The following is a 20,477-nucleotide window of genomic DNA, read 5'->3' on the forward strand; positions in this document are numbered from 1 at the left end:
TTTCAAGTTAAGTCGGACAAGGGACTGGTTAGCTCCGAAAAGTCGGGTACAAACCTCTATAGTAGCCGGCTAGCCCAAGAACTGCTTCACCTCCTTCTTGGTCTTGGGTCTCGGTGTGTTCACGACCGCAGCAGTTTTATCAAGCTGGGGTTGGACCAGGCCTTCACTCAAGTGGTACCCTAGATACCATACCTCCCCCTGTCCACGGCACACTTCATTGGGTCGCCCGCCTCAGGGATTCAAGCACTGCGTCCACATGCTGCATATGCCCCATCCCAGGTGTCCCTCTGAATGATTATGTTATCTAGGTAGGCTGCGGCTTATGCTACATGTGGAAGCAGGATGTGGTCCATGAGTCTCTGAAAGGTGACCGATTAACTCGAATGGAAGTGTGCGAAAGTGATACAACCCAAACGGAGTGGAGAACGCAGATTTTTCCTTGGACTCCTGAGACAAGGAAATCTGCCAGTAGTCCTTGGTTAAATCCAGTGTCATGTAAAAATGAGCCGCACCTAACCAATTGAGAATTACATCAACCTGGAGCATTGCGTAGGCGTCTAACTTTGACACCGCATTCACCCTCTAGTAGTCTACGCAGAACCGGACTGACCCATCGGATCTACCTACCAGCATGAGCTGGACCAGTCACTCATGGACACCTCTATCACCCCCATGTCCAGCTTGGCCTCTAATTCCGCCTGCACTATATTGCGTTTAAGTTCAGCTGGCGATAGGGCTGACAGTGCAACTTCACCCCCGGGGTCATCTCAACATGGTGTTGTGTGAGGCCTGGCAGGGAGGAGAAAACATCAGGGAAGTGACGCTGAAGTGGGGTCATGTCCGCCCTCTGGGACTGAGAGGGATGGTCACTAAACAGGGCCGTGGTATGATCGGCCGCTTTTGAAAGCTCCGGCCTCAACTCATCCTGCTCAATGACGGCCATGGACAGAGCCACAGACACCACCTCCCTCCATTCCTCTGGTTCAGGTGATCAATCGGTGTCACTCCCTGCCTTCAAACTGTTGGACTTCATAATCGACCTATCCAACCCGCCGTGTCACCACAAAAGACCCTTGTCACTTCCGAGCAATTTAGAGCTGGACATAGGGAGCAACACTAACACCTTGTCTCCCAGTGCAAATCGTCTGAGCCCCCCCATCTTATGAGGCACTGAGCCCAGAGCAAATTCTCCTGTGATAACGGCTGAATCAGTGCATTTAACTTTGCTCTCAGGTCCATAACATACTGTATCTTACTGGTGCTCGGACCTTCCTCCCTGTTTTCTTTAATTAAGTCTAGCACACCCGGGGGTCTCCTGCCAAAGAGGAGTTCAAAGGGAGAAAATCCCGGGAGGTCTGGGGAACCTCCCACACCACAAACAACAGGGGATCCAACCACTTGTCCTAATTACGGCTAACGTCATGAAAGAACTTCCGAATGATGTATTTCATTGTTTTATTGAAGCGCTCCACCAGACCATCGGTCTGGGGATGGTAAACACTGGTCTGATTTGAGTGGACGCCCAGTAACTTGTAATGTTCCCGCAGTGTACGTGACATAAAAGGTAGTGTCCTGGTTGGTCAAGATTTCCCGATGCAGGAGATGACCCAAAGCAGTGCCTGCACCACACTTCGGGCATAATACTGTGCAATGCCTCGGGGTACCGGGTTGCATAATCCACTGTGGTCTGACGGCCCGATGAGGTCCATCCGAGTCTTTTGAATGCGACTTTGACTAGTAGAGGAGCCTCAACGGCGCTCTTTGCGTAGCCGGAGGGATGACTAACTGGCACTCAGGACACATGTCGGACAATTACGCACATCTGCCCAAATGCCCGGCCAATAAAAGCAGGCCATTATCCGCTGTTGTGTTTAATTGTGACTGAGGTGACCGGCCATCGGGTTATGGTGAGCGCCCTGGAAGAGCATTTCCCGTTGGCTCTTTTGGACCAACAATTGGGTTATTTCCTCTCCTGTCTGAGTGTCATGGCTCACTCATTATAACCTGTCCCCAATGTGCAAAAAACACAGGTGAGTGAGCGTGCCGTGGTTTCCCCTTGTAAAAAATTTTTGGCCGGACCATCAGATATGTGTGCATATCCGCATGCACACAGCAAATTTCTCCCCATAAAACTTCCACCAAAGCCCCTGGTGGAACTATGCTTTACTGGATCATCGTCTGTGAACAGCCCGAGTTCAGCAAATCCTGATCCCGTCCCGACCCGAGCCACCTAGCCGAGTTCCATCCGGGGGCAGTCCTTGGCGGTCATAGCCGGGCTGCCCACATTGCTCCCACCCCTGCACAGCTCCCTGATTTCCTGAGGCAGCACCACCCTGGGAGCTTAAGGGGGACAGAGAGGGGACAGCACAGAAACATCCGCCCTCCCCCGGGCTGGTGGGAGGGGTGCCATGCGGGAAAGAAAAGTGGCGTTCCTCGACACCTGTGGGAGCAGGAAAGGCCCAGCCGTTCCCCTCCGGAGCGCAGGGATGGGCTGGGGACCTGGCGAATCCCGCGTGGGTCCTGGGGAGTCTTTTTTGCTGTGGATTGCCGACATGGCCAGAGTTTTTTTTTAATAAAAACTGAACAAAAAGGCTCGCTGGCCAACAGGATAAATGGTACAGAATTATGCATTGGGTGCAGGATAAATGACACTCCAGCCTGGCTCCTGGTCAGCTGACGAGCCTGTGCGCTGATCCCCTCTGCAAGACAGACAAATATTAAAAAGCTCCCTGCCCTGAATCGGACCAATCAGTGCTGTGTGGGCGCTGATTTCAGCCGACTCGAGGCAGCTGAGCAGGAAAGGGGAAGCCATGCTGCCGTCTGCAGCCACGGCTTAATTGCGCCCCTCGGTCCACCACAAAGTACTATTAAAAATATCCAGAGATATGAGATTTGTTTTACACAACATTTACAACAATCAGATGGTTACTTGAAAGTGATCCTAAAATATAAAGGCATTTCTTAATCACATGGTGAAATCAGAACAAGACGTATCATGGTTCTACAGAAGCCCAGAGACATGTGGTGTCTTTGTTTACAGCGATACCTCAAAAAGTCTTTATCCTTTCAATTACTGACAAAAAGTCAGTAAAAGATATCTTGTGAAAGATATCGAGTGCAGGCCCTATCACCAATCCTGTGTAAAGAGATACTCTTCTACTCATGCCAGAAAACCATTGAATAATTTATAATTCTTAGAACTCCCATGGTTAAGCTTGGCTTAAAGCACACTAACACCCATTAAGATCTCCTGTGACTGGCCAAGTGGGCAAAGCACAACAGTACTTTTGCTTTTATCAGATATACATAATTGTATCCATTTTGCACAGGGTTTTTGCAACACTTGGTGTAAATTTATGTGAGTTCATAGTTTATTCCTAATCCTAGTTACTGTAAGAACTAAGGAGAGTAATTTATATTATACATCCAGCAGGTGACAAGATCGTAACTTAGACTAATTGATTTATGATTGGCTGTGTAAAAGTGCCCAAATTAGGCACTGATTGTGTCGTGACTGCTGCCAATCCTACCTCTTGCTTCACAAAAAGCTACTTATCGCCTGCTTCACTGAATTTCCCTGAATTATTTAAGTCGTTTTTTCCTTAGAACTTACCTTTACATTTAATCTCCTGTCAAATCCAATCACTGAATAATTGTGTCATTAGGCCTTTCAAAGAATAAAAAATAATTGGGATCAACAAATCAGATTTTTTTCAGCTTTCTATCAGCCTTGTGTAGTGTGGGGGTGGTGTGATTTAAGCAGCCAGTCAGAGCAATTGATGAGAACAGGTTATATCACCCATCCGCACACACATTGGCGAGGGAGCTCTTGTCTCGACACCATTCTGTCTGCTCCTGGTGTATCACATCCTGCCAATAAAGTGGTTTGTCCTTCACATCATTGCCTGTGTCTCTGTGTCGGGGAGCCATGGAACAGCCACACGCGTGGCAAGAGAACTGCTACACCTCCATGTTACATGGTTTCATGGTTTTTTAGGGTTAGAATTTCAATCAATAGACATTTGCATAGGTAAAAGTTTGTGGTCGGCCGATATGGGTTTTTCAATTGCTGATGTTAATTCCAATATCTAGAAAGTGGGGTGGCTGATGGCCGATATCATGTTGTTTTTTTTTGCATCAAATCAAATTGATCAAATACAACAATCTAATAATAACAAATCAGACACAAAATTGCTGAACTTAAATTAACATTTATTTGACACTAACGTTATTGTCTGCATTGTCTCTGCAGTGCACTAATTTTAAATATAAAATGCATCAACTAAATAGATTTCCACAGGTGATCAAAAAACGAAACTTTACTGTGTGTATACTAAAGTCGGGAAATAGTCACCCCGTTGCAGAAGTGCAGGATTTATTCTAATATACTTTTTTTTTTTAAGTGTGAATAGGCATTGAGGTAGCAGATTTTCACGATGGTGTGCATCGGGAGGGCCCATGATCTGCACTCTGCTCTGTGTCCCCCTGCAGCTCTGTTCCCTTATTGAACCAAAACTAAATATAACAGTGTTGTGTTTAAAAAGTTTCGTTTCATACAAGTTAGGAAACAGAAAAATAAATCTAAAATAAAAACACAGGAAAACTGCCACAAGAACTCAAGCACGGTATAGCGCTGTCTGGAGGAGAAAAAAAAACAACTCCATTCGAATTCTCTGACTAAGGTTTACATTTTGCCTCAAATGCAAAGTATTTCCAAACAGCACTCATGCAGCCATGGAGGCTCTGCACATGCCATCTTTAATGAACTCACACCATAATAAACCAGAGCGTATGAGACTGCAAGTGAGTGAGAGGAGGCAGGGCTATGTGGGCACTGCAGCGGTGTGTATGATTCACTGTCAGAGAGAAGAGAGAGCAAGGAGCAGCTGGTACTGGTATATCGATAGTACGGAAAATGAGTATTGAAACTGTTTCAAACATCCAGAATCGATGTATAGAAAAATTGCTATTTTTGACTGCTAGTTTGCAGAAATTTTTGTTTATCGGCCTCCTAAGCACAGGCATCAGCCGATGTAGATAATCTCAATATGTGCAAATATCTGCCTCATTAATCGCTGCCCTATCAATTGGTCGACCACTAATACCAACCAACCAAAAATATAACACAACTCCATATTATATATTTTAGCATATCTTTAATGATCACACATATTTGTATACTAATTGTACCAGTAACTTTTGGTAATATAAATGTTAGGACCACTTAAAAGAATGTGTAGAAATACACCAGACAATTCCTGACTTCTATGGATCTATTTGGCTCTATTCAGCTTTGTTAAAAAACATCGCTTTATCCATAACCTCCTTGCTTAAACAATAAATTCTTTATTTTTACTTATCCTCTAAATAACAGAACGGACCATCATGTCCACCCTGTTTTAAAGAGGAACTGACATATTATATGGATATACAGTAATTCCAGCTTTACCCAAACGGAATACCCTGGCTCCAGTGTTAAAAAATTAAATAAGATAAAATGTAATTAATGTGTTATATTATTATTATAATTATAACGTTAATTAAATTGGATTAATTAATATAAAATATAATACTATTAATAAAACATTTATTTCCTTATTAAATAATTAGTTACTGTCCTCAAAGCTGCCACTGCTGCTGAAGGAGGAATGGGCATGGAAGCGCATGGTGCTCATGGGATCAGACACGTAACCTGTGGAAGAAGAGAAGAAAATAAAGGATAAGAATGAATAATATGGATATGATTTGAATATGAATGTGGGTCATTTTAATTGAACACCACAATCTGCAAGAATCTATAATGATAACAATGATAACATATTTTTAATTTAACAAAAAATATCAAGGTGCTAATTTATTTTGTTTGTTTGTCAACAATAAACAATTAGAAAATATCATATAAGAACTGATATATTAAACGTACAACATTCTATAATTTTTTAATTCAATATTGCGGCCTGTTTTAAACTTTAAACATATGAATAGAATTTGAGTTGACTTGAATCCCTATAACAGTATTTCATTCCCTCTGCTTCCCAGAACTGTAGTAATGTTGGTGTTTATGCACAAACCATTGCGGTCGATGGGTGGAAACTGCATGTTCCTTCTGAGTTCCTCCAGAGAGACACCTCCAGAAGCACCGCGCCGCTCACTGTGAACCAACAACATTATCAACAACCATTCATTCACTACCCCGCTGGGAGAGCGATTCTTTTCTGCAGCACAGAGGTTGGACGTACTAATATGCCCCACATAATCAAATATTGATAAAATGTGTCTGTGCTCAGGAGTTGTACGATGAGCACTTTCTCTGGAGAGGAGAGGCTAGAATGACGCTTATGATGGAGTGCCAAGGAATTTCTTACGAGACACCAGCAAAACACAACAGCAGGCCCTACTGTCTGCCACCCTGATACCAGACACCCCAGTAGCTTCTTTTACTGGTTGTAGACACGTGGACACACACACACACACACACACACACACACACACACACACACACACACACACACACACAAACTTTCGTCCTGAGTCAGAAAATACCATGCATGTTTCATTGCATTTACTTTGCTTTGTGTTCTGGCTGTATCCTAGCAACTCCGTTCCTCTCAACTGCAGTAAAGTAGCACAAGTGGTCAACAATGTAACAAATGAAACAATGGCGAGAGCCGAGTGCCTGCTGCTGGTCTGGCCCAGACATGACCAGAACCACAGCAATCAGAGGACGTAGAATTTCCAAAACGGCCTAATAGATACAGTATGTGTGGTGTGTGTGTGTGTGTGTGTGTGTGTGTGTGTTTCTTCGTACCTCTGGGTCCAGACAGCGTAGGAGCGAGCGTTGAGGGCATATTCCAGCTCGAAACGTGAGCGAAGGGCGGCCACGTGGCTGCGGCTGGGTCCGCCACGTCCCACCAGGCAGTCAGAGGAGGAGGATGGAGACAGGGAGCCGCTGCTGTTACTGGAGGCCGGAGACATCAGCTGTGGAGGCCAAGGACACACACACACACAAGCATATCAAAATGCACCATCTAATACACCAAGCAATCAACAACAGATAACATTTCATGGGAATATATATATATATATATATATACACACACACACACACACATACATACATAAATACATACATACACATATATATACACACATACACACAAAAATATATATGAACATATACACATATAGTATGAACACCTTAAGTATATGGACTTAAATTAAATTAACAATTTTTTTTTTTTAAAAGCCCATATAGGTTTTATTCATTTTTATTTATATATATATATATGTGTGTATTTTTATTTTTATTTTAACTTCCTATAATACAATATCCAAACCTCAACATTGCAGAGGCATTCTTCCAAATTGTTCACCACTTCAGAGAACTCAGGTCTGTCCTGAATAGAAAAATATAAAGAAAACAAAAAAACATAATAATAATTTGCGCCGGACCAAGGGGCGGGGTCCTGCACTGTCAGCAGGATACTCAATAAGAACTCGATAAGAACTCGGCGGCGAAAGATGCTCAAACTCAACAGCGAGAGGAGGTGGCAGTGGATTTGCTTTATAAGATTATAAGAAATAGGGAAATCAATTGCAACGATCGCACAATGTCATTAATTGAAAGTACCCGTATTTCATCAAATAGTGACCGGGGCATTAATTTACCCCAACTGCAGAGTGACCAAGCTTTTATTGGAAACAGGCTTTTATATCTAAAACCAAACCAAACCAAAACTCTCTCTTTGAATTTATATCAAACTTTCCGTCTGGATGCCATGCTTCTCAAAATAAATACATCTAAATAAACTTGCATTTTTTTTGTTCGAAGACACGGGACGCACAGTGGACCAGAGATTTCTTTCTCTACATTTGGTAATCCACAGTCCTAATACAAGGCGGAATGTCCCTTAGTTGGGTTTAAAATGTTGCCATCATACAAGTAGAAACTAACGAAAACAAATAGTTAAAAATAAAAACACAGGGAGGAACAGCATGTGACGGCGCGGTGCATGTCGTGCAGCGCTGGACGAGGAAAAAACACACACACACACACACACACACACACACACACACACACACGGCCCATTTTACTGGTTTTTAATTTGAGCACCGGTTTATATTTGAGAAGGTACAGTACATCCAAAACACGCTCTGGAAAAAAACAAGCTTGTCGACCCGGGAAAAGAGGGAGATTGAGTGACTCAGAAAAGGAGGCTGAAGGGGCCTGCCATGACGCAACACCATTTGGAGCAATCGTGACAAGGGGAGCTCTCAGAGCAAGAGAAAGACCAACAGCAAAGTTCGCCTCGGGGGCTTGTGCTGGGAACACAGCCAAAACCTTTTGCAGATTTGATTTGTTCTTATCTTGTTCTGAAGACGTCTTTTTTTAATTAAAAATGTCTATTTCTTCCCGAGGCCGCACAGCTGTCCCGAATTGCTGAATTAGCGTCCACGCGGCGCTGATTGGTCTGATTTGGGACAGGAAGCTTTCTCAATGTTTGTCTGTCTTGCAGAGGGGGAATGGTGCGCGGGGCTCATCAGCCGACATGGACCTAGGGAAGTGGTCATTCCTCCTGCCTGACTGATTGTCATTACTATTGTTTGTTATTTATCGTTTTGGCCAGCAGGCTTTTTTGTTTATAATTATTAATAAAATTCATGCCATGTCGCCGCCCCGCTGTCAGAAAGACTCTGTTTCCCTCTCTAAGCCCGTACCGGTGGGTAGAGAATCCCACATAATTTATTAATGAAATAATCCTCAAGAAGTTGATACCTGGCTAAAAAAAAAAACGGTGGACACTGGAAACCAATGTGCGCGCACACACACACACACACACACACACACACACACTGTGGCTCATTCAGTCCACCCACTCATGACGCAGAGATGAACTCTGCTTCAGAAGCTGCCTCAGATCTCTTTCCTCGCTGTGAAACAACAAACAGTACCACCCCGGAGCTCCTCAATAATACATCGCATCCGAAGATGCTGGTCTGCCTTGACACAGCGCTCATTAAATTACACCCCTATTACATGCAACACAAGTAAACACCTTAACTTAAAAAACTTAATTTTATAATTCATTATCAGAAGTATTTAATTGCATTATTTCATATGTATGTATACAAACTTGAATCATTTCCTATTTTCAGAATGTGAATTGTTGATACAGAGGTTAACAATTTACTGATCATTTATTTTTATTTATTGTGCAGTATATTTCCACTTTTCAAATTGTTATTTATTAGGTTTATTGTGAATAGCCAGTTTTATTATTCTGATTACTTTATTATTATTGTTTTGATGTCATCTGCTGTTGAATGAAGTATCTATCTATCTAGCTCTCTATACATTCATCTATCTACCTACATATTTACATATCTAACTATTTAACTTGAAACCAAAATGTAAATTCTCATTTATTTGTTGTTTCATGGGCCTTGAGTCCACTGAGGATCATCAATGTTTGAATTATATTTGATTATATTTTGATTGACCCAGTTTCACCTTGGAGCACCAGGGACAAGGTGATAACCCACGCAAGCTCCTCTGTGACATTCAGAGGGCCGGTTGGCCGGCAACGCCGCCTGGCAAACAGTGCAGCCAGATGCATCTTGGGAGGACGGGGTGAAATGTACCAACATGCTTGGCCCTCTAATGATTGTCATGAGGCAAAATAAGCGTTCCAGGCCTGAACATCACGGCACGGCACGGCACGGCACGGCACCCAGGGAGGATGGTGCGGGTTGTCTGTACAGGTAGAAGTGAACCGCTATGGGATAATCTGGCATCTGGGGATTCGCCTTTCCCATTCATAATTGTTGAACATCAATTGCGGCCGTTTGCAGCTGACTCAGAAATCACTGACTCGGCTCCCGGCCTCTATACTATATATATCCATAGAGAAAATAAGGGCTTACCTTATCTTGTTGGGCTCTTTGGTCTAGAGAATAATCCCTTTACAGAAAATCAAAAAAAAAGGTTATATACCACACACAGGCCACTTGCCTCCGGGGAGGCGTTCCAGCCCCGCATCAGAAGAGCAGAGATGGGTTTGGGGATGGAGTAACCGATAGGAGGTCGGATCTGATGGTAGGCCATGTCTGCAGCCGCAGCAGCTGAGGAGGGAGGAAACCAACTCAGACATGAATTTAGGGTTTTTCCTTTCACTGTGTTTAACAAATTTACCAAAATGTTGAGTTTACTCAGTGGGAAATTAAGTTGGATTCAAAAAGATCAATATTTTTAGTGTTGTGAATAGGTATAGTCAGTGAGCTGCAGTGGCCCTCTACTGCTATGAATGAATGAAAATTAATATTTCTCAAACTGCCACTGGGTGGACACATTTATGCCAGATAGCATATCCCCCTGACATAACACAGACAAAAGGTTAGGTGTGGTACCAGGTTTAAGGTGGGCGAAGGGGATCTCCCCGGTCAGAAGCTCCCACAGACACAGGGCATAGCTGAACATGTCTGCCTTGACGGTGTAACGCGTGCACTGTGTGAAGACCTCCGGAGCCATCCAGCGTAAGTTCTGAGAGCGTGTACACACACACACACACCGACTGTGAGAACATTAGCCCAAGCCCAATTACTGATGTAAATCACCAAGCTCCTGGAAGGACAATGGGTTCGTTCCCGGGGAAGCAGAAGCACTCAGCACCAAACTGCAGCAACAGCATTCTGCGCTGGTGAGTTGAGTCAGCGCGCGCACACACACACACACACACACACACACACACACACACACACACACACACACACACACACACACACACACACACACACACACACACACACACACACACACACACACACACACACACACACAAGCTTCTCTTCTGGAGCTAAGTGATGCCATTTGTGTTTAAACCACAAGATGTTCAATTGTATAAGAGATGTTTGTTAGTTGAGTTGGGACAGTACTTCCCGGTCCAGAGTATAAAAGTCCTCCTCAAAGCAATGACAGGGGCTTTATTTTCTGAACCTGGAATTATCCAACTCCATTTGTCGGCATGCAGAACGCCCTGCCCTCGGCAGCGATCATGCCTTGCATGCTTACGTTAATGATTCTAATTTGAGAAATTGAAAAAATGTAATTTGAATAAAACACGGGGACTGACCCCGGGCTGTTTTGTCATGTTGTCCTCATCCACAGATTGAAGGAATCTGGATTCTGCAAAAGGGACACACACACACACACACACACACACACACACACACACACACACACACACACACACAGACACACACACACACACACACACACACACTTTTAATTGGATTTAAGTATTCATTTTAATTCATTAACATCTAACTGAGCCTCACAAACAGAGAGATTTTTAAGGATGATTTTTAATTGTTGATTATTATTTTTCTTTATTTCCTTCAGATTGTTTTCTCTATCTTTCTTCATTATTGTTTTTACTTTCATTCTTTCTTTTAGCTTTTCTTTGTTTATTTTTATTAATTATTTTTGTTTGATTACTCATCCATCCCCTGTATCATTTATCCCCTCTAAGGTAACTGAGCTTCCGGGAAAGTAACAATGAATTCAATGGTTTTTCTGTCTTTCTTCCTTCATTCGTTCGTTTCCCTCCTTGTAAAGACAGGAGCATGTCAGAGGAAACAATGGTACAAGATCACCACCTTACCTCCAAAATCAGCCACCACAGCGTGTCCATCCTCGTAGAGCAGGATATTGTGACTGGAAGCAACATGTTGATCAATGTTTAGCACCATAACGACGGTTATTTCACGTATCATCCCCCACCCAATGGGACCTATCGCCGATACAGCTAACCTGTTGAGGTCCCGGTGGATTATGGGTTGTGTGAGGTTGTGCAGGTACTCCATGCCCTTGGCGACGTCGATGGCAATGATGAGCTTCGACTGCAGGTCGATCAGCCTGTTCATTGACACATCGTTAACGCAGCCGCCACTTAGCGTGCGATCAATGGACCGCTGCCAATCACCCTGCCGCCACTTTACACCAATCGATCAGGGCAGTCTATCAAGGAAACACCTGGGCTGCGAGTTAATGCAACACTTCTGGATCGATGATGGAGGCAGCGGAGGGGACAGATTCATTCACAGATACCAGAGAGCAGAGGCAGAGAATTTTGCCCCAAACATGTGTCGCTATGTGGGGTAATCAGGCACCATAAATTACAAAGTATTTTATACACAAATTATATAAGTCACGGGAACATCATTACGCATGATAAAGACAAGAACTGGGTTCTCATTTGGGAAATTAACTTAAACGGTCTATTGGTTGAAATAATGTACACTTTAATATTTATGTCTTTTGGTACGCTACATATTGTAAACATATAGTTAACTTTGATCAATAATTCCATCTATACTTGTATTTTATACCCAACAGCCTAATGAGCAACCATGCTGCCTCTCAGACCACAGTCACGGATTTAAACTTTAACTTACCATGTGTATAGAATCACATTTTGTATATTTGCATATGTTTGGAAATTTTTTGTATATTTGGCTTTTTTGGGCTATTTTTGTATATTTGGCTGTTTTTGTTTTTTGACTATTTTTGTATATTTGGCTATTTTCTTTTTCTGACTGGTCAGCTTTTTATGGTAATTGTCCCTACATCAATGCACCAATCCCTACCAGGACAAATTCCTGATTGACTGATTCTGATTCTGATAAAGAGAGCCTCAGTATCAAATTGTTAAGACTGCACGTTTCTGGGACAGGTCTCGGATGTAGACACTATATTTCTCCAAGTTTTTAAGAAACAAGTATCTGCAGGTGTGTGGAGTCTTTCCTCACCTCTTCTGTTCGTGCAGCAGGGAGAAGAGGGATCCTCCGGAAACGTACTGGGTGACGATGGCGAACTGGCTGGGGTCGTCCAGACACGCCCCCACAAACTGGATGACGCAGGGGTGGTTGAGTCGACACAGGATGGAGACCTCCCTGCAGAACATGTCCACGTCCGACTTGGAGCAGTAGGTGTTGGCTCGATAACTACAGGTTGAGTTGAGGAGCTCGTCACTTAGTTTGTCTGGACTGAGCAGAAGGCGAAGGAAGGAAGGTTCTATGCCTGTTTACCGTTTTATGGCCACAATTTTGTTTCGGCACTTCCCTCTGTAGACCTTTCCAAAGGAGCCTGTTGGTGAGGAAGATTAGTGTCAGTAGTGGGAGTAGAGGCAGTAGTGTTAAAGGTCACATACTTGACTGTTAATGAGCATTTACCGTTTTTCACAATTGTTTACACACTAAAACTGGAACTTCAAATGCAAATGAAAAGCACAATTTCTGCTTTACACTCAGTTTTCTAAATCACACTTTTTGCAAAACACTACACAAAGTTCTCTACATCAGGCACAACACTCAAAATTAAAATCTCTTGTGTTCCCTTGTAAAGCAACGCCAATCACAACGCCAAGCTTTATTTAGCAAGTGGCAACAGCCACTCCTCACAGGTTCAAACACTAGCTGCTTAATTGTTCACTTTGAAATCAGAGCTTTAGCACTAAGCAGTAGTAAAGGCTAAAGATGAGCTCTCCTGTTTTGGAGGAAAATGGAGGTCAGTGGTGAAGCAAGAGCTAGAGGGCAAGGAGTGAGAGTGAGAGTGAGAGGAGGACGAGGACGAGGACGAGGACGAGGACGAGGACGTGCAGTTGACTCAGATGAGACCAGGGCAACATTGGTTGACCACGTGCTCAACCATGGATTGAGGATGAGGGAGGCTGGGCAGAGTTCAGCCCAACCTGAGCCACTACCGGGTTGCATCGATCATCCGTACATTCAGGAATGGAACCGGTAAGTTACCTACCATCTACACTATGCTACAGCTCTTTATGTATGTATACTGTAGTATACTGCATATCAGTAGGCCTATGTTACTAAGTGATTGTTGGCCAATGTTACAGTAATGTCATTTCATATTAGGATAAAAAGCTTACTCTAACCAATCATATTTTTGGATATACTGCAGAACTGAGACGACGAGGCTACGGTGGAAGACACCGGCTGCTCACACCGGAACAGAAGGCCCCTCTTGTAGACATGGTGGCGGCAAACAATACCATACGACTAAGAGAAATACAGAACCACAGAACTGCAGGCAACACAATATTAAATAACATTCACTTTGTCTATTCCTCATATTATTTGGTCTGTTTAAGAGAGTCTTAGAGCTGGATGCCACTGCAATTCAGCACATTTATATTTTTACTGAGGTTGGCTTTAACCTAGCCAAAAGAAGGGGGCGGGGACAGAATATTATTGGCCACCTTGCCATTGTGAATGTCCCTGGACAGTGTGGAGGGAATATCACCATGTGTGCAGCTGTTAGCCAGCAAGATGTCCTCATCACCATGCCAACCCTGTTCCCTACAACACCACCCTTCAATTTACATTCCAGCTTAGCAGAGGAATGAGGCTGTAGAGGCTTTGGCATTGAAACGATGATTGATTAGTATTACCAGGCACAACGTGTGCCAAGAAAGAATTACCCGCAATCGCCACAGTTGTACAGAGTGGTTACCTGAGTTACCGTAGACTTTCTGTCAGCTCGAACCAGTCTGGCCATTCTCTGTTGACCTCTCTCATCAACAAGGTGTTTCTGTCCACAGAACCGCTGCTCACTGGATGTTTTTCTTTTTCTCACAAAATTCTAGTAAACTCTAGAGACTATTATGTGTGAAAATCCCAGGAGATCAGCAGTTACAGAAATACCTAAACCAGCCCGTCTGGCACCAAAAATCATGCCACGGTCAAAAACACTGACATCACATTTTTCCCCCCATTTTGATGGTTGATGTGAACATTAACTGGAGCTGGTGACCTGTATCTGCATGATTTTGATTTTATTTATTTATTTGTTTTTAATGCTAATTGTCTGTACAGCTTTACACCAATCATGACCATGAGAAATTCCCTGTATGGCCTTAATATACTGTACGTGTTTTGCCAAAAAAATTTACTTGGCCAAAAGAATAGATTCAGATTAAAACAATTCCCAGTGTTTAAAAACAACATTTGTATACCAAAGAATAAGGGAAAAAAATAAGCTTGGTCTCTTAATTCTAGTGTGTAGCGCCACTGTAAGAACCAGCTGAAAGTCCCAATCCTCCTTGATATATCTGAATTTTGAAAATGTCACCAGAGCCAAGAAAAACGCAGGAAAATACTGCCGATAAGGAAACTGTTGCAATACAGGAAGTGTTTTAGATTCAATTAACCACCTATTATACACAAGAACAACATGTCTTTACATGTGGACAAGAGCAAAGATAACACAGGGGGGGCTAAATGTATTATTCTTTGGTAAAGCAGATCATCCAGGGGTGAGAAGAGATGGGATCGTGTAGTTTCACCTGAGCCGATGATCTCATTGAACTCCAGCTCAGAAAGCTGCAGGTGGAAATGGGACGGAAGACTTGCTCTGAGCAGAAGAACATCAGCCTTCTCTGAAAAACACAGGATGAAATTTTACAGCAAAATGTTATAGCGCTGTGTCTGAGAACACTGTGGTTTTACTGTTACATACAAAACAAACCTTAACTCAAATGGTTCTGTGAACTGTATGAACAATACCTTTAAAATTGATTAATTCAATCCAAAAATTGTTTTTACTTCTTAGGTATTCTCTTGTTTTTTTCTGTGTTAAAATTGTCACTGTAGAGTCAAATCATCAATGAATCAATTTGATGTCTAATTCCCTAATGCTGTATACAGTTAGTTTTTATGCCATGAAAACATGGTGGACAAAGGCAATTGGGGATGATTAGTGATGGCAGTTTTCAAGTCTCAGGCTATTAAATTAAATTTTTTTTGTCATGGTGAGATCACATACAAATCTCAACAGCTTTACCTCAGACTGACTTGGCGCTTGCTTAAAGTTCACCGTTTACTGCTTCGCTGTTCGCTTTGGACTAATCAACAAAATGTTTGAGGTAAGATTGATTACTCTTTTTTTTTTAATAAATAGAAAGGGCACACTATTCCCCATGTCCCAGTTGCTGTTTTGGTTTTAAAATACATGCGAGAAGTCCCTGACGCTAAACCGGAACAGGAACTACACTTCAACTCTTTTATGCTTTGATCCAGTACCTTTGGTCATGCTTTTGATCTTTCCCAAAGGAGATGGCACAGAAACATAGGAGCCATCTGGAAAAAGGCAACACATATGCAGGCTGAGTAAATAAAGTTATTAGAGTGCTATTTAACCAATGGGAGGAACAGGAGAGGGGAGGACCTACCCCCTCCTGGCTGAGAGTACTCGTTACACGGGGAGTCGTCGGGGCGTTTGTAGTGTTTTAGCAAAGTGACGATGGCGTCATGACCTGAGAAGATAAAACAACATGGAGGGAGAGGTCACAGGAGGAGCGTCCAGAATTCCTGGCCATGCAAAATCCATCATCTCCATGGTATCGACGCACCTTTCTCGTAGGCCCACATCAGGCAAGTCTGCTCGTCCTTCTCCCCGCTGGACCGGCTCGGGTCACAGGCCACCAGGTTCATGTCGGCGCCACTGTCCAGCAGGAACTGCACCACACGGATGTGGCCATGGAAACAGGCACTGTGCAGCGCTGAAAACACAGGTTTGGAGTCAGGGGTGATGGACGACACGGCTAACACACACACACACACACATCAAACGCATGAGTGATCTCATACAGACCTGATGTTAAAAGGATAGATAAGTGTAATTGTGTATTACTTGAAGTAAGAAGTACCAGTGTGTCCATCCCGGCCTTGATGGTTGATGCTCATTGTGTTTTGGCTCAACAAGAACTTAATCATTTCCAGGTTTTTACCGTAGGTGCAGGCACTGTGAAAAAAAACAAACACACATCCACTCAGGTGGATTTTAACTTTAAACAAGTTGACAAGTTGAAAATAATATGAATATTTGCTGTGAAAGTAAAGCAGTTTGATACCTGTGGAAGGCAGTTTCGCTGAAGATATTCTCCTTTGACAAACTGTCGGCGCCAGAAAGCTGAATGATCTCCTTCACTACCTCAAATTTGCCATGATAGCAGGCCCTGGTGAAACACAAGTGTAACGACAACATTGATTTAATATTGTACAAAACTGCATAGATATCTGATTTCTAACCCGTTTCTTTTACTTGCTCATCTACTTCTCACTGTAGACCATATTGGGCTCACTAGTAAGCATTGTGCTACTTCATATGTACTACTTGGTTTAGATAGATGTGTACACGTGTTTCTTGACTCCATTGTTTCTTTTCTTCTGAGGATTAATAGAGTCCTATCTTATCTGGCTATTCTAAGAAAAGCAGTAAAAATGTGAAAGACTTACGAATGCAGTGGCGTGTCCCCATAGATGTTGACAGAGTGGGGCTGGACGCCAAAGCTGCCCTGCAGGAGGAAGCGCACGATCTGCTGGTGTCCGAACCGTGCACAGAAGTGGAGCGGCACGTGGTCCTCATTGTCCTGGGCATTTACTAGAGGTTGTGGAAAAAGTCAGACACGTATACTCCCTGAGCAGTTAATTAATCAACACTACAATGATTCCTAGACGACATATTGTCCACTTCATCCATGAGTGCTATATGTAATTGCTTGCAATTAGCTGAGAGGCAATCAGAAAAGTTTGAGAATTCGAAGGACCCAGCCAGCGCAACTCGTGCTGTGGACGAGAGAAGAGGCTCTGGACAAGGGGAGTACATGTGACCGTATTTTATTGTGTTCACACATTCAAGGCCTCAAACACATCACAAGCTCAGAGTCTCACCATCAGCCTTGCTTCCCTCCGCCATCAGCAGCTTGACGATGCCCAGGAAGTCCTTGGCGGCGGCCAGGTGCAGCGGCCTGTCGCCCACCTCTCCACTCACATTCACGTCCGCACTGAACTTCAGCAGCAGCTTCACCACCTGGGAGAAGAAACACAAACATGTTAGAATGGGTAAAACACTGCAAACTGTGCAGTGGTTTACCTATTACCTATTCCTATATTCAATCCAAATAGATCCAATAAATTTCCTTACAATTATTAAAAAGGTCCAACACCATTATCGATAGTAATATAGAATTAATAATATTATAGGTGCTACACAAATAAAGTTATTATTATTACAGCAAGCAACATTTAGCTCAGGGCTGGTCATTTAAATTGTGTTAGGGGCCAGATTTGTTTCCAGATAAATGGCCACATAGATTAAGCAGGATATTGTATTTGTTGAAACAGAATTGTAAAACAATCAAAAAATAAAATGCACTCCTTATTCTTCAAAGTATCTTTATCAGTTCTTTAAAAGTTTAAAGACTGAGAATAAACACACAGCTATTATTCTTTAAGTACTGCTCCTGCATAGTAATATGCAACCTTTGTTTTGTTTTACTACTTTTTCACATTTATATAATCTATAATTTTCATTGGCAACCTTCAGATGTATTCAAAGGACCAGTTTAGGTTTATTGGAGGGCCACATTTGGCCCCTGGGCCGCCAGTTGAACAGCCCTGATGCAGCGGAAGACCTGACACTAACAATGACCTGCTCGTGGCCGTAGTACGCAGCAATGTGCAAGGGGGTGAAAAACACAGCATCCTGGACGTTGACGTAAGCTCCGTGCTGGAGGAGGATATCTACTGCCTGAGGAGACAAACAAATAAACATCATCGGTGGAAGCTTTGATTGTCATATGAATTGGTTTGGAAAACAAGTTGTTTCTTGACCTCAAGATGTCCAGACACGGTGGCGATGTGCAGGGCGGTCAGAGCCCCGTAGCCCACCTGCTGCACGTCAGACCCCCCATGGAGCAGAGCGGTCACCAGCTCAGCATCATCCTGGGCCATAGGAACACAAATGGCTGTACATCCTCCAACAGGGTGTGAACAGCCCTTCACATCAAACTACTGGCCATCCCTTGGCCAATGATGGTGTTGTTTTACGCACCTCAACACCAGTTCTATCACTGTACCATCAAGTTTTGAACAAACCACGCATTAACTGCAGTGGACCATCCAACTGGCTTTGTATGCGACTTGCACTCCACCATGTGGTTAATCTAGGAATTCATTCTGGAATTCAAACTAGGTATTCATCCAATGACATCTCACGAACCCCAGATGGATCCAGGATTGAAATCAGGGCTTGTGAATCTTTTATAAAATTCCTCTTATTTTCACCTTATAAGCTGCCAGGTGGAGGGCTGTGAATCCATTCTTGGTCAATCTAGATGGACGCAGGCCTTTCAGCATCAGAGTCCGAATGTGAGTCTTGTTCCCTGGTAAGAAAGACGACTCAGGCCGTGAAATAGAATTATCTGGTGCGAATTGACACGCTTTCAGACTGTGCGCTTGGGGAAAATTACAGTTTTGGGAATCCAAAATCCAAAAAGAGGGCATATATAGACAGGTAAAAGATATAGATAGGTAGAACACTGTGGTACAGGTATTTAGGGTTACTTATACTGTAAACAGCTGGTTGAGTCAGTTTAAAAAGCTGTAACACATGACGTAATCTAATATAAATAACCAAATCTAACTTGTATGGGGATGAAATTTAACATCAATTTAGAAAATAAAGCCAGATCTTGTAAAATAATCTTCTATCCCAGTGTAGTGTTTTAGGCGAACAGCTAAAAATAGCTGGCCAGCAATTGAGCATACCTCCACATGAACAGCACAGATGCAGGAGGGAGAGACCGCTTTCAGTCCTGTAGCTGAAGTTCACTTTCTGAAAAGCTTCATCAGAGCTGAGCCACAGAAAATTCACATTTATACACTTGGAAACAGAATAAGAATCCAGCGAGGATACAAACCCATTGCTCCTTTTTAAATATATATTTATATACTAAATGATTTGTAGAACATGACAGATTAGGTTATGGTTGTTCACTCCCACCTGAAAACATGTTTTAGCTGCACCAGCTCGTCTTCCTTGACGTGCAGGTCATCCTCCAACTTCTCGATGATCACCGAGTACGATTCGCTCACCTTTTTTTTCCACTCATCTTCATGACGAAAAAAAGACATCATGACATTTGGATTGCTAGTCATAATATACAATACTATCAGATAAGTGACATTGTGAAATTTGAACGAATGTCTTTGCAAAAATCAACGTTCTAGAAATGTATCAAATAATCCTGCACATTGTTACCTGGTTTTCATTACAACGCCATCTGACAGGTAGTGTGAAATATAAACGATTATGTTCTCAAATTTGCATGAATAATAAACCACGACTGAGGCATAAACCAGGTCACATAATTCCACTTTCCTGCTTGAAAATCTTGTAGTCTTGTAGACAAACCATAAAGATGCTATTTACCTGTGCAAGTCTGAGTTGGTCTTGATTTATAATTTCCCATTGATGAGATTATTTTCTTTCAGTGAGTGTAGTGTGGTTTGCTTCGCCAGAGTGAAGCAGTAATACTATCTCCTGCGCTCTCTGTCTGTACCACAATTACACAGGGCCAGATAAAGGGGATCACAGCTTGGTGCTAAAAATAAACTTCTTT

The 20,477-nt window shown here is 42.9% G+C and overlaps 1 protein-coding gene across 1 annotated transcript; it reads right to left on the reverse strand.

Annotated features, from left to right (window-relative positions):
• Positions 1 to 5,148: 5,148 nt before the first annotated feature.
• Positions 5,149 to 20,418, reverse strand: tnni3k (TNNI3 interacting kinase). The gene is made up of 25 exons (XM_080012664.1): positions 20,288 to 20,418; positions 19,859 to 19,967; positions 19,624 to 19,709; positions 19,141 to 19,238; positions 18,688 to 18,798; positions 18,506 to 18,604; positions 17,746 to 17,884; positions 17,311 to 17,455; positions 16,926 to 17,030; positions 16,722 to 16,816; positions 16,425 to 16,574; positions 16,245 to 16,328; positions 16,096 to 16,152; positions 15,360 to 15,452; positions 13,087 to 13,144; positions 12,808 to 13,002; positions 11,810 to 11,914; positions 11,661 to 11,713; positions 11,130 to 11,182; positions 10,408 to 10,540; positions 10,013 to 10,122; positions 7,338 to 7,397; positions 6,809 to 6,978; positions 6,072 to 6,151; positions 5,149 to 5,692 (listed from the first exon to the last, which is right to left on the reverse strand). Exons 1-25 carry the CDS (start codon positions 20,325 to 20,327, stop codon positions 5,607 to 5,609), a joined length of 2,514 nt encoding a protein of 837 aa, XP_079868790.1. The 5' UTR covers positions 20,328 to 20,418; the 3' UTR covers positions 5,149 to 5,606.
• Between the last annotated feature and the right edge of the window lie 59 nt (positions 20,419 to 20,477).

This window comes from Zeus faber, assembly GCF_960531495.2.
Source record: "Zeus faber genome assembly, chromosome: 1".
Classification (NCBI taxonomy): domain Eukaryota; kingdom Metazoa; phylum Chordata; class Actinopteri; order Zeiformes; family Zeidae; genus Zeus; species Zeus faber.

Bases quoted from the DNA above. Each gene is read 5' to 3' on its own strand.
- tnni3k (XM_080012664.1), bottom strand. From the start codon at position 20,327: ATGGGAAATTATAAATCAAGACCAACTCAGACTTGCACAG. The intron at 13,145-15,359 runs GTGAAACTACAC...CCTCACCAACAG, and splicing joins CAATGAGATCATCGGCTCAG to GCTCCTTTGGAAAGGTCTAC. The intron at 11,183-11,660 runs GTAAGGTGGTGA...TCCCTTTTGCAG, and splicing joins TGTGGTGGCTGATTTTGGAG to AATCCAGATTCCTTCAATCT.